The 12,960-nt window shown below is 39.4% G+C and overlaps 2 protein-coding genes across 2 annotated transcripts in view; one reads left to right on the top strand and one right to left on the bottom strand.

Moving 5' to 3' along the window:
* The window catches only part of LOC150084613 (maltase A2-like), a 91,699-nt gene extending 79,073 nt beyond the window's left edge, over positions 1-12,626 (top strand). The window contains exon 4 of the mRNA XM_090376513.1: positions 11,891-12,626. Coding sequence (XP_090232639.1) covers positions 11,891-12,370 — 480 coding nt within the window. The 3' untranslated portion in view covers positions 12,371-12,626. The remainder of the gene's footprint in view (positions 1-11,890) is intronic.
* The window catches only part of UGP (UDP-glucose pyrophosphorylase), a 443,603-nt gene continuing 442,086 nt past the window's right edge, over positions 11,444-12,960 (bottom strand). The window contains exon 16 of the mRNA XM_090376515.1: positions 11,444-11,487. The gene's annotated coding sequence lies outside the window, so the exon portion shown is untranslated. The remainder of the gene's footprint in view (positions 11,488-12,960) is intronic.

Below are 12,960 nucleotides of genomic sequence, written 5' to 3'. Positions count from 1 at the left end.
ATGAATGTAATAACATTGCTTAAGTCATGGAGATGCTTTATCTTGTGGCAAAATTTCATATCATTAGTGGAAAAGTGTATATTATAGTAATTTCATAATTATTATGAGTATGTTTTCAAAAAAAATAATAAAAAAGAGAAATAAATGCGCTTACAGTTACAAATGCATAATACCTAGTTGGGAAAGCGACACAAAGAAGGGAATTTCTTTTAAACAAAAGCTCATTTCTCACCAATGTCAGATTATGTGGAATGCTACAGAACAAACGGAATGTGATGAATTTAGCAGACAGCAGCGCTACCATCTGATGGTCACCCACGCAATTTGCAGTTGCTATTCGTAGAAATGATTCGCCGTGTGGCCTCTGACTGCTTTAAATTTCGATTCCAATCTTGGTAGGTAAGAAATGGAGCTGTGTTTGCATCATGTCAGGGCACGCGAGGCATTTTCACAATAAAGAACACTCACGCAAGGAATTTTTGATTTATCTACATACTAACGCAAAAGGTTGATTCTTGAACGAACAGTTATTCGTGAAAACCTGGAAACAGCTGAGGATCAACGGCGCTACGGTTTCAGTTTTTGGTTTCCAGTAACAGACTTCGGGGAAACCAGACCTGTTAATTTATTTTTGAGCTTCAACATTACTGTTACAAAACTGGAGTACTCCAACGCAGTCATCCCGGGGTGTAATTTACGCCTGGGACCTCCTCAGTGTCACAGAGGAAGAAATGAAGATGGAGTTAGAAGAATAAACAGCGGCAGTAGTTTAAAATAATTTTGTCAGAGGGGATGGTAATGTTATCCAAACTAAAAATATCATCTTGACTTTTAACCGACCAGACATCTGGCATCTCTTAAAGCAGGATACTTAGCATGCGATGTTCGACCATATATCCTAGATCCGCTGCGCTGGTTTAGAGGATGGAAATATGGACATTTTCTGACGGCTTGCAAGGAGCAGCATTTGTGCGGCATGTGACTCTAAAGAGCAAACAAGTACTCGTAACAACCAAGATGACCAAACTGTAAAGGCAAACATCAGACATATGAAATGTGTGCTGGATGAAATAAGAAATAGTACAGAGCGTTTGTACGATGAATCCAACTAGCTATTAGACGAGAGCAGCTAGTATTATAGGTCAAAATCCATGCTGGACCACCCAAGAGCGAATCGTCCTTTAAGCATCAGAGTTCAGATTTTAGTAATTTACAGACCGAGTAGCTCTTTCATCGACTCTACATTTGTCACCTTGAAATAATCTAAGATCAGTTTGCGACTCTTTCTTTGAAAAGTGGAAGAAAACTTCCAAATACTAGAAAAGTTTTTGGCGAGTTACTAACTAAAGAGAATATTCACAATAGATTGAGCCATGCAACTCTTCTGTTTTGTACGCAATTGATGTGCAAAAAATATTTGTCACTAAATGCCATGATTATAAATTAAATTCTACGAGTAAGGTTAATTTCCAAACTGAACAGTTTTAATAACTTAATTGGGGTTCTTGGTTTGTCATCAAGGATTCCAATGAAGAATACTTGGTGAAAAACCGAACTCAGACACAGCACTGCTTACAGTTACACAGTAAGAAGTGCCATCTTTGGAAAAAGGGCTGAATAAATTTGAGTTTATTGAACGTTAAAATTAATTTCATAATTTGAAATTTCCTTAAAAGTCCAAAATTTCAAAAACTCATAAAATGAAAGAGGCAACGATGCCTCTATTTAAAACGACAATAAACAGAACAGAAGTAGGCATAATATATCCAATGAGTTTTTAAAAGAGGACGATACCCTATTTTGCGTAAAACGTAATGGTGAACTTGTTTAGCTAAGAATGATGTCCTCACTAAGGCAAATTCCTCTCAAAGATTGAATTGTTTTGTTATCGCCACGAGTTATAGGATTTAGGTTACTTGAATTATTTTCAGGTAATTTCGCTGGCAAATTTGTAAAGCGCCTACTATCTTCACCATGTCTGTCCGCATCCACCTGTAACACCTCCACTCCCAGTGGACGGATTTCAATGGAATTACCTTCAGAACTCGAGGATTACTTAAAAGGCATGTTGAACAGGAAATGAGAAGCACAACTTTAATCAAGTAAGCTCCCCTATCCTGTGGGTTAGGTTCAGCGGCACACCGGGGGTATCTTCTAGGATTCATTCCCCTTCCCCCAAAAGAGACTCGATCAAAATCAAAAAATACAGTAATTTTCTAGGACAAAGCAGAGAATCTAATCCATCCTCCCACCAAAGACAAAAACGTGGGTAAAGTCCTACCGATCCACAAATCTACTTAGATTACCCAACAGTTGCAATTTTCTGGAAGTCGGTTGGAACAGTGATTGCCACTCTGCAAAAGCGGTTTAAAATTACTCCCGGGAAACGTCTGCGGAAGTTGCTACTTTCTTCTTTCTTTCTGCATTCATAAATAAATAAATACTCGTTTCATTAGCGTTTAGTCATAATATAGATCTTGTTTCCTCAACTAGATGTCCCTTTACGCTAAGTAAATGTATCCCATAACTGCTCGTAACCTTTTATGAACCAAACTGAGGATATTAGCCTATATTTATAAAGGCTAAATGCTCCATTCAAAAAGTATACGCGCCCACCCTAAAGCTATTATTCCCGGCATTTAAAAGTCTCCTCTTTCTAAGGCATATCCGTGTTAGCTGCAAGTGGGAAAGCGTTCTGTCATAAACTGCGCAATATACTTTCTTAAAAGGAAAATATCTTTTTTCCCCTGAAAAACAAAGTATGATGGAAACAGCAAAACATTTGCTTTTAGGGGCAAAACCTAACAATAATGTAACATTAAGCAGACGCAGCATGCACTATCACTGCAATATGTCTCCATCACTAATATAAACAACCTCTTATGTCTCATTGATTTGACAACAGCGTTACAAAACGACATCGTTAGCTTCCTACATCCCGCAACTTTATTTCCTCAGTGGCCTATTGCGGCATAACGACCGCCCATCTCACGAATACCCCGTCTGCCCACTCACTTGTCTAACAGACATATCGTTAGGGGAGAAATCAGAAACTTTTCCCAGTCGGCCATTATTTCCAAAGGCAGCATCCACGCTACCATCTCTGCTTGCACCTTTCAAAGCCTTATGACGTCATTGGACACGCGTACTATCTCTATTCGCATTCGCTAATACTGGAAGTCTTTGTCCCTTAATGTCCATCAAGTTGGAGGGAAAAAATCTTCATAGAAACGTATATACCGTGATTAAGAAAAATTAAAAATCCAGCCTCTTGAAGCTCATGGAGAAGACATTACTTTCCACCATCATCAATCAAATCATGCCTCACAAACCCCCCCAGATTCACTATGGAATTCCAGGTAGATCCACAGTCACCAATTTAACATCGTTAACCAACACCATTCTCAGTGCACTAGAAGCGAAAGCAGAGCTTTCTGTCACCTACATCGACCTGGAAGCTGCCTTCGACTCCATCAGTATCCCCTCACTTGTTCACCTCCTAGAAAACTACTTCTACATAAAAGGTGACATGTTGTGGTTTATCACAGCCCTGCTCTCTGACAGAACCATTCTTCTCAAAGTGGATCAACACACAATCTGGAGAAAGATCACTGCGGGAGTTCCCCAAGGTGGAGTTCTCTCCGGAGCATTATTCACCGCAATTATTATTCCGTTTGTGCAACAGAGAGAAGACATACTCTGCTATGCCGATGATATTAAAATATATACTCAGATTAACCCCGGCGAACATCTCTCAAACATCAATAAAAAGATCTGTGAAAAGTTACATAACCTAGGATCCTATCTCCATCAATTTGGCCTCCTCATTAACCCCGCCAAATCAGCCCAAATGGTCTTTTCTCTGAAGCGCCAACCCACTGAAATCCAAGCTTCACTAGACGGCATTCCCCTCCCAGCGGTCAAGATGCATACAGACTTGGGCGTCGTGTTCGACTATAAACTGAGCTTCAACCCCCACATTGACAAGCTCATAGCAAAATTTTGTCAAATGCGCTGGACCACAAAACAACAACTGCTCCACGTTAGGGATCTGGATGTGACTCGTCGATACGTATACACCTCAGTATACTCCGTCGTACTGTATGCCTCGGAAATTTGGGGGTCCGCGGCCCCTACCAACATCAAGCGCGTGTACTCCGCCGAATACTGGCTCCTTCGTTGGATCACGCAAAAACATCGTCGTCCACCCCAGCAAAGGACAACTGCGATGGCGACGTCACTTCACTTTGCCCGACTTCCAGATCTTGTATTAGAAAAACGCCTCGTTTTCACTGTTAAGATGACAACCGGAATGGTCTCGGAGCCAAGCATCTGGGAACTGTGTGGCTGGAGGATCCCTCTACCCGGACTGAGGTCAGCTCCCATGCTCACAGCTCACTATAACAGACTATCGCTCAGTGACCGCTTTCTCCCCAAGGAGATGCTTCCCACAATCGTTTCAATTGACGGCGACCTCTGTAGGTTTGTGAAGGATCGGAGGTACCGAAGACAGATCCTTAAGAGCCTGACCTTGGCCAGGCAAAGTGCACATTAATAAGGGCAGCATAATAATGCCCAATGTGTTGTACATAATGTTCAAAGCACGATGTCTTTATGAATATAAATATTAATATAACATAATGTAAATACGAATATCTTTATTATTTCATTGTAAATACTGTCAAAAGCATATATCCTGTAAACAATCTGACACTGATTCTATTTTATTGTTGGCTCTGGGGGATGAGCCCGAACTTCGATGTGGGCCCCGTCTCCCCAAGGCTATTATTGTCCACCAGCCAATGTAAAACCCCTGGCATTACTGCTGTGAAGGGTCTATTGTATATACCATGTTTGTATACAATAAAGATTATATATATATATATAAACTCAATATCCAAAAAATACAGCAAGTATTGATTGTTAGCTCCAGTTACAAGGACGTGCTGTATCAGAAAAAGTTGTGCAAAGTTACAATATGACCAATAGATCAAATATAGCGCAATATGGTCAAGAAAAAGTACGAGATTGCTCTATCGAAGTAACATAAAAAGCAGCAGATTTTTCTTTCTTAGACACTTATAAGCTATGAGTTAACCGTAATCAGAATTCCATTGATCGGGTTATGCTGAGATCAATATCTGAGAGCGACCTTGTCCTAAGTCCTTCGTGATAAGGAAGATTTAAAAAAAATGGTCAACTCAGCTCGTATCAGGGCACAATATCTTGATTTTTTCTTTTTTTATATTTTGAAGAAAGAGGAAGTTTGTCTCATTTTCTTCTTAAATAGTAAAGAAAGATTTCTTCGAGTATTTGGTAGGCGATGACGAAATGTAGAATTGTGGAACATGGACTGCGTTCGTATTATAACCCACACCGCGCTTGATTTGAAGATAACCTCAAATATGAAAGGTTCCTGAATCGTACAGTGAAGAACTGGAAATGGGATGAAGGTTGGGAATCCAGAAGAGGATTATTGGCACTGAACATAGCAACACGGCAAATTTTACTTTTCAAGAAAAAGCACACGGGGGAAGGTTACTACAGAGAATACAGATGGGGAGATTAAACGAAGAAGAAAAGTTATTTGGTGAGTTGGCTGCTGAATCTTCAATGGATGTTGAATGATCGATGTACGAGTTTGAAATGGTTTTAAATGAAGAGGTGGCATTACAGATGCCAGTTGAAATAATATTTCCTATGAAAAATTCGTCAGCAAAGACAGTCAGGTTGGAAGCAGTCTTGCAAATATAATGGTTCAGTTTCATGGCATACGTGGATGCAAATGACCTATGGTCATCTATGAATGCTGCTCTTCCTGTCTTGGGACAATCGTCATTTGTTTTTTTATCACGTGTAGATAATTGGATAATCTTATAATGGAACAAATAGTTTCAAAAACTTTTAAAAGGCGGCGTTCATTAGTATTCATACGATAAGCATTAAATTTCCTGTTTACTTACTTATCCGTTGTCATTCCAGCTTCTTGCCGGGTCGATAAAGAAACCAGTCCTCTCCATTTCACCCTATCTTTGCACCAGTTTCTCTCAGGTCTTTCTCTGGTCTTTCATGCTCCATTTTAATTTCTGACATCCTCTTTGGCAGTGTCTTAACCTCCATTCTCTTTACATGTCCAAACGTCCTCGTCTGTGGTTGGTAGGATCGCGTCATCCCACACCGGGTAGAAAAGACTTGAGTTCGAGTTCCGTCGACTTTTTATGGGCATTTTTAACAACGTGGCTAAGTTAGTCGGTCTCAGGCAAACACAGCATGGTTTTTCGTCCAGCAAAACAGAAAATCGACCTAGTACAGACAATATACACGGAGCAATATGGCCTTAGTCGCCGATTCTCCTAAAACCCAACAAGGAACCATCTCAGCCTTTCCTCTCAATCGCTTCTTGTAATCATTCTTCTCCCGAATGGCCACGTTTCTTATTCTATCTTTCTGGTCTTTGCACAAATACCGCACAGAAAGTTCCTTTCTATCGCTTGCATTCTGCTAATTCCTCCTCCCGCATTACCCACGATTCCTATTCATCTTACGGATTTCCAAATGTTTGCACTTTTGTTGTAGCACTGTATTGATTCTGGCCTGGCCTATGCACGATCGTTTAGTCCATCCAGTGTAATTCTCTCCTGGCCTGTGCACCATACTTCTAATGATTTTTAAATTACCCGAATTTCGCTGGTGTAGCTATGCAAGTGATTTGAACGCGTTTTCTGTTAAAATCGTCTTCGTTTATAAATGCATATAAGCGTACTGAATTCATAAATTGTCTTGTTTTTCTAATGGCGATTCCTTTGCGCTTTAAGTCCTGCATTTTTTTAACATCAAAGTCAGGAATTATCGATTGTCGATAACGGCCCTCTTAATCGTTTTGCAATATCGATAATGTGTCCGCTTCCATAGTGTCCTCGCCACTTCAGCTGTGATATTTTGTACTATTTTGAAACTATAAATAATCGTAGTCCTCGTTTTGTGCAACTCTAATGAATTCTCTACAACTACTTAACTTACTAGATTCAAAACAGAGAACGGAGGATCGATAAATCCGGGATTTTGGACGCCAAACCTTAAAATATGCTCTCTTAAATTTATTAATAAAGTATGAATGCTTCTTTTCAGATAATCATAAGAAACTCGGTTAGCGAGAGCCCAAAAGAATCAACTGCAAAGACTTCTTTTGTATTTCAATCCCAACTAACTCTTTTTCTTTTATATTTACTTGTTAGGATACTTATTCAACATTCCTCGTTTTATATCTTCCTGGGGTTAGGGTAGCTTTCTTGCTCTTTTACTTAATCCTTCAGTGAGAGCGTGTAGCCAAAAATAGCTGACTTGAAATGTATTTTTATTCACTACTTTCTTATCTTTAGTGCTGTGTAGGTTGCACGTAGATAAGATTTTTGCCAGCTACGCTCCAAAGTTTCCTTCTTACCTGCGACTTGCAGGGTGTTCATCGCGCAACAAAGAGCTTTTGACCGAGCGATTGTAGGCTATCGGGATGCGGTGAGCATCGATCCCCTCCACCCTCGGTGTTGATTTATCGCATCTCTATCTGGGAATAACTCCTTGGCCCTGGGATGCCGGTTGATCTCAGCGAGCTAGTGAACAACGATAAAAACGGTTTCTGTTTACTTTCTTGACGTAGTCGTTCGCCACTAATGAAAGAAAGGGGAAAGTCCCTGATGTACGGGGTGGGGAAGAATGGTGTCTTCAGAAAAGAACATCGAATGAACAAGAAATGCGGTATTTGTCAAAAGGGGGGATGTGATTACAAGTGTCCTCTAAGAAATGAACGCTGAGTAGTTCGGTAGGTATATATTAGCGAAGATATCTACAGCTACTGTAAAAAAGTTAGGGTACTTTTAACAAAACTTCATGGAATCCTTATGGCCAATAATCCGCTCTTGATTAGGCAGGATCACTGACTGATGCGAAGTGAAAAATTATATTTAAAATGACGCAGAATACTAAAAGAGGGCACTAGTGAGTAACCAGGAAAAAAATCCATAAATAGATGTTGATACCAGCCCATTTTCTCCTATCTAATGGCAGGTATACGTGTCATTAGACGGGAGCCGTGATCAATTTCCATCAATAGTGCGCCACCATACTGGGCTTCCACGTCCCTTAATGTTCCTCCATGGTAGAAATATCTTGATGAAAACGTGTTCATCACTAATGTTTCCACCAAGGTTATTTGGGAGAAAGTCTTGATGGGAATGGAGGAAGCGCATTTTAGAGATATATTGCTAAAATGCACGTTCAACTGCAAATAACACCATAACTGGCAACATATAACTTCGACTGATTGGCCTGTCTCGGAGGTTGACGTTGTATCGAGTAGTGCAGAAATTGTCGGAAATTGACCACTGCACAAGATTTGGAAAACTCCTGACTCCAGCACTACTAAATCAACATGAACAGATACATTTTGGTCTAAGTAGGTGAAATGCACTGCTCGGCAAAATTAACAGAACACGTAGAAAGCGTGGTAAAACTCGTGCAGCTTGCAATGAGGCAGGATAAAATTTGGTATGGCGGTACACCATAGAATAACGATGAAATGAAGAGCGAGCGAGAAACTTCAGGCAGGTATATTCCAAACAAACAATGCAATTTCAGTACTGTGTACCAAAGAGGAGGGAGGTGTAATATGTTCATCGAAATTGCAAAAAATTAGAGGGCTTCATTCCATCTTTAAAATACTGATTAGGGGAGGGGACGACGACAGACATTGTAGCATAATATTAATCAGTTAGAAAAAAAAATTCATTTGGTTTTTTGGTACTGTAACGCAGGGTGAATAAGAATTCGACCACAAACGCACCAATCGCTGGTGAAAAGGAAAAAAAAATTGTTCTCACCCCATCACCAAAGATTATATACTGACATCTCACAATAGTGGTATGACCTGAGCACGGTGCGAAAATACAGGCCATGGACTTCAAGATAAAAGTAGATCTGTCTGCCTTTATTATGAGGTCCATGGTCTTCAAGAAGCAGCGATGTCTTGACATAGAACAAGCCTTAAATAGTATCTGGCGACATGGCATTCTTCAGGATCTTCATGACTATGGTCTGCGATGACACTTTTCAAAATTTTCTGAGTCGCAGAATCATTCGAGTGAAGATCAAAATGATCTGCCACAAACATACGTTCAAGAAGATGGAGTTCCCCATTGCTGAGCACTACTTTATTTTTGTTACAAAAGATTTGCCTTACACAGCTGAAATGTATCCTTGGTGACCTTTCAAATTTCACTAAACTTAAATATATCTTGTCTTGTACAAGGCCCAGTTAACAAGAGTTTTATACATTCTGTATAAAAAGAAAAGAATAGGAAACAGCAAACGTTTTCCTGGCTTATGGCAGTGTTTTTTAAATATCTGTTGGAATATAAAGGATTTTCAGAAAAGCGTGCAGTGCAACTTTTAGCATATTATTTATACTTCCGATTGAAAATGTTTTTACAATTTATTCGATGCGTTATATTACCAACAAAAAAGGCTAAAACGTTATATTACCAACAGAGCATTTAAGATAAGAGGGGGGAATTTTTTTCTCCTCTTTTCTGTCGTAAGTTTAAGTTACAGTTTAGTGATTAGTTAGTATGGGCCTCGGTAGCGTAGTGCGTATGGCAGCGCGCTTGCTGCGAAAACGCCCTGAGTTCAAATCCCACTCGGGTTGAGTGGAATTTTTTTCTCTTGTCGTTTTCGCAGTACCGAGTTAGTTGATCTCGGGCCGAGGCTGTGAGGGGGGTGTTTTCCCCCCTCACACCCAAAATCGACCTTAGAACACACACAACTACAGCCACCTACACCTACTCCGATTTAGAATATATGCAAATGCGTGTAAGGCGTACACGTACCTTTACAATAACAAGTTGATACAACAGTACAGTTAATACTTGCTAAAAATAATAGAAATCAATCAAATGTTTCTGTTTAAGAAAACAAGAAGGGCTTAATTCGAATAAAACCGAAAATTAAATCTCATGTCTTTAAAGGCTCCATCGAGGAAATATTCGCATAAGTTTGGATATGCCATCATCCAGATTCGCCATATAATACATTGTAATTATAAGAGGAAAGAGAAGAACGTCTTAAATTCTAACGGACGAAGATTTCTTGGTTGGTATTGCAGTTACTGGATACATTAAGGGCTAAGTGATTGGAGGAGAATTTCATTAGGCATCAAAGAAGAACGTGATAACATATTGAAGACTCCAGTAACGGTTGTGGGAATGTTGAGAAATTCACTCTTGAGAATAAAACCTTCAGTTAATCCCATCTCATCTATGGGAATCGACTTTCTCACAGCTACCAGTGATATTTGTTGGTTGTCTCCGTGCTCCAACGACACCTGATTATTCATGACTGGTTTGCTAACCTGAACACAAACTTTTCACTAGAGTCGAATTAATAGAGGAAAAGTAGTTTTTTAAGAATACCTGTCATCATCACCCCCGTACCAATTACTCCATTGATAAATGATCTGGAAGAACGCCAAGCGTACGTCCAGAGAGACGGGTATTTAAGGATAAGATCTACTAACACTTCTGGTCGAGCTTAAAGCCCAGGAGAAATAGAATAATGAAAGCTGCTGTCGCCTATGCGCCTCTTTTTAGTACATGTTTAACTATCTCACCTACTAGTGACAATCCCGAAATGTCACTATAAATATCCTTTGGGAATATTGGTTAAAAACAAACATAGTTGTAAAATTCTTTAGATATCATGCGTACTTTAATGGATCACAAAAGGTATTTAACTTTATAAATTGTAAGTTGACAGTAGAAAAAACTTTTAACTCTTCGAGTACATAAAAGATAAAAATATCCATCGTGAGCCAACACGGAAATTTTCTATTAATTCTCCATCTATGGGAAAGGCTGTTCATTCATTTGCAACGAACAAAACTTTAGCAATTTATTTTCTTTTGGCTAGCGTCAGGAAGTGTGCAGGTATCCTTGAATTCGGCTGCTCAGTTTAATGATTGTAATTAAGATTATCGAGTTTTTTTTTAAACTCTTAAAGAAAGTCTTCCGATATCGACAGGAGAAAGAAAAAGTGAACGGCTATGAGAAATGGGTAAATAAAGCAGTCGTGAGAACACTTGAATTCAAAGAGCATGGTAAATGACGATGCGATTTTAATTAACGTGACAAAGAAAGTGTTGGCGGAAATGAAACAAAAACAGTCAACCCAGAGTACTTTAATGTACGTATCCTGTTACTTGAAACATAAGGTTTAGGAAACGGCAACCTAGGATATATACGATGATTCTTGAAGAAAGAAGTTTTATCTTATTAAGCTGGCAGTGAAAGACGAAGCATTGCTTTCAAGTTTTGTAGGTCACCTGACAGATCGATTGGGAAAATATCAATACTCCAATTGACAAACTAAGCTACCAGCTGCCTTGTGCAGGATCTATTTAAGGTACTGGACAACTGACTTTCACTTCTTGAGGCGATGCTCCTGGAAAAAAAAATAGATAATGAAAGTATAAATAAAAGCAAGCAGTTCAATAAGTTTTAGAATATGATAAACGAGTTGTAATTTTTGTTTAACGTCAGGCAACCTTAGGATATAATTTGAAGACTTGTACATAACGGAATAAACTAATTAAGATCCGTGGCCACACGGTAGCAGAAGGGTTCGTCTTACCATAACTTTGTCCAAGGCTCCAGTATCAAAATACTTCGGGCTACACTTTAATCATTGTATGACTCTCAGAAGGAATTATTAGCTCTCCATCAAACAATAAACTGGTATTATGGTGCAATACTTAAAAGAATCCAAAGCTATCAGTTTCTGTTCCATAATGATCAATAATTATTGTCGTTTATTCTGTATAAATGGATTTTTTTTCATCTTGCAGGTATTCCGAGGAGGGCAATTCTACCCGATGCAGTGGTCCTCTAATACGTACGGCAATTTCACGGGCCTAGAAACTTCACCGTGGCTACCTGTATATTCAGATTCGTCGAACGAGACGCTGAACGTGGAGAAGCAACTGAAGAGAGTAGCTATCATCAGTCGTCTGATCAAGCTGAGGAACAGGACCGCATCCCTGTTTATGGATAGCATCTTTGATGAGGAGACTCGAGTGCGCAAGCCCAACTATAAAGTACACCACGTGGACGCGTGCATCCTGGCCTTGGAAAGATACTACCCCAGGAGGCCCCGCTTCCTTCTGTACGCAAACTTTGGCGAAGACGAACAAACCCGGGACTTGTCGCAGATATTTTACGAGGTTCAAGTTCTTTTTTCATCCTCTTCCACCAAGTCGGGGTACTTCACTTTCGAGAAACTGACCGTCGATGGAGGCGAAGTGTTCATCGGAGAGCTAACCACCTGATCATCTTTCCTCGACACCTCGTGATCTCTCTAAGTTTCCTTTTACCGGCGCCTGCCTATGCGAGGGAGCGAAAAGGTAGAAGTTACTGCTCGACAGCCAATTCCGTCCTAAGTGTTGCTGGTATTGGGAAGTTGCTGCTCAGTGTTTCTAATGACAGGAAGACAGCCAGGCACAAACAGTTCCACGTCAAATTTCGCTGGTATTTTCAACGTTCTGTAAACATTTGTAACATTTTATGTCTCTGCAAATATTAAAAACCTGGACTTAGTTTTCTTCATGTGAGCGTGCATACATTTGTCCAAGTATCCCATTGCTGACAACTACACATTAATCTCCTTTATTAGTTCACTCGGAAAGTTTCTAACAAATAAATCTACAAAACTATCATGATTATAGATGCTAAAGTAAAGGATAACTTGATTTTTAACACTAAAGTTCAAAAACTTTCATAGAGGGATTATGAAACTCCTAAGTTGAACTCAAGTATATTTATATCAGAGAGGCCATTCTAATGAGTAAAAAAAAAAGATTTCGTTAATATAAAATGTTACTTTACATACAGACTACGAGTTTCATTTGAAAACATTAAA

The sequence above is a fragment of the Mastigoproctus giganteus genome, chromosome 6 (assembly GCF_048544385.1).
Source record: "Mastigoproctus giganteus isolate SK-2022 chromosome 6, ASM4854438v1, whole genome shotgun sequence".
NCBI lineage: Eukaryota > Metazoa > Arthropoda > Arachnida > Uropygi > Thelyphonidae > Mastigoproctus > Mastigoproctus giganteus.
This window is presented reverse-complemented; position numbering and strand designations above follow the sequence as displayed.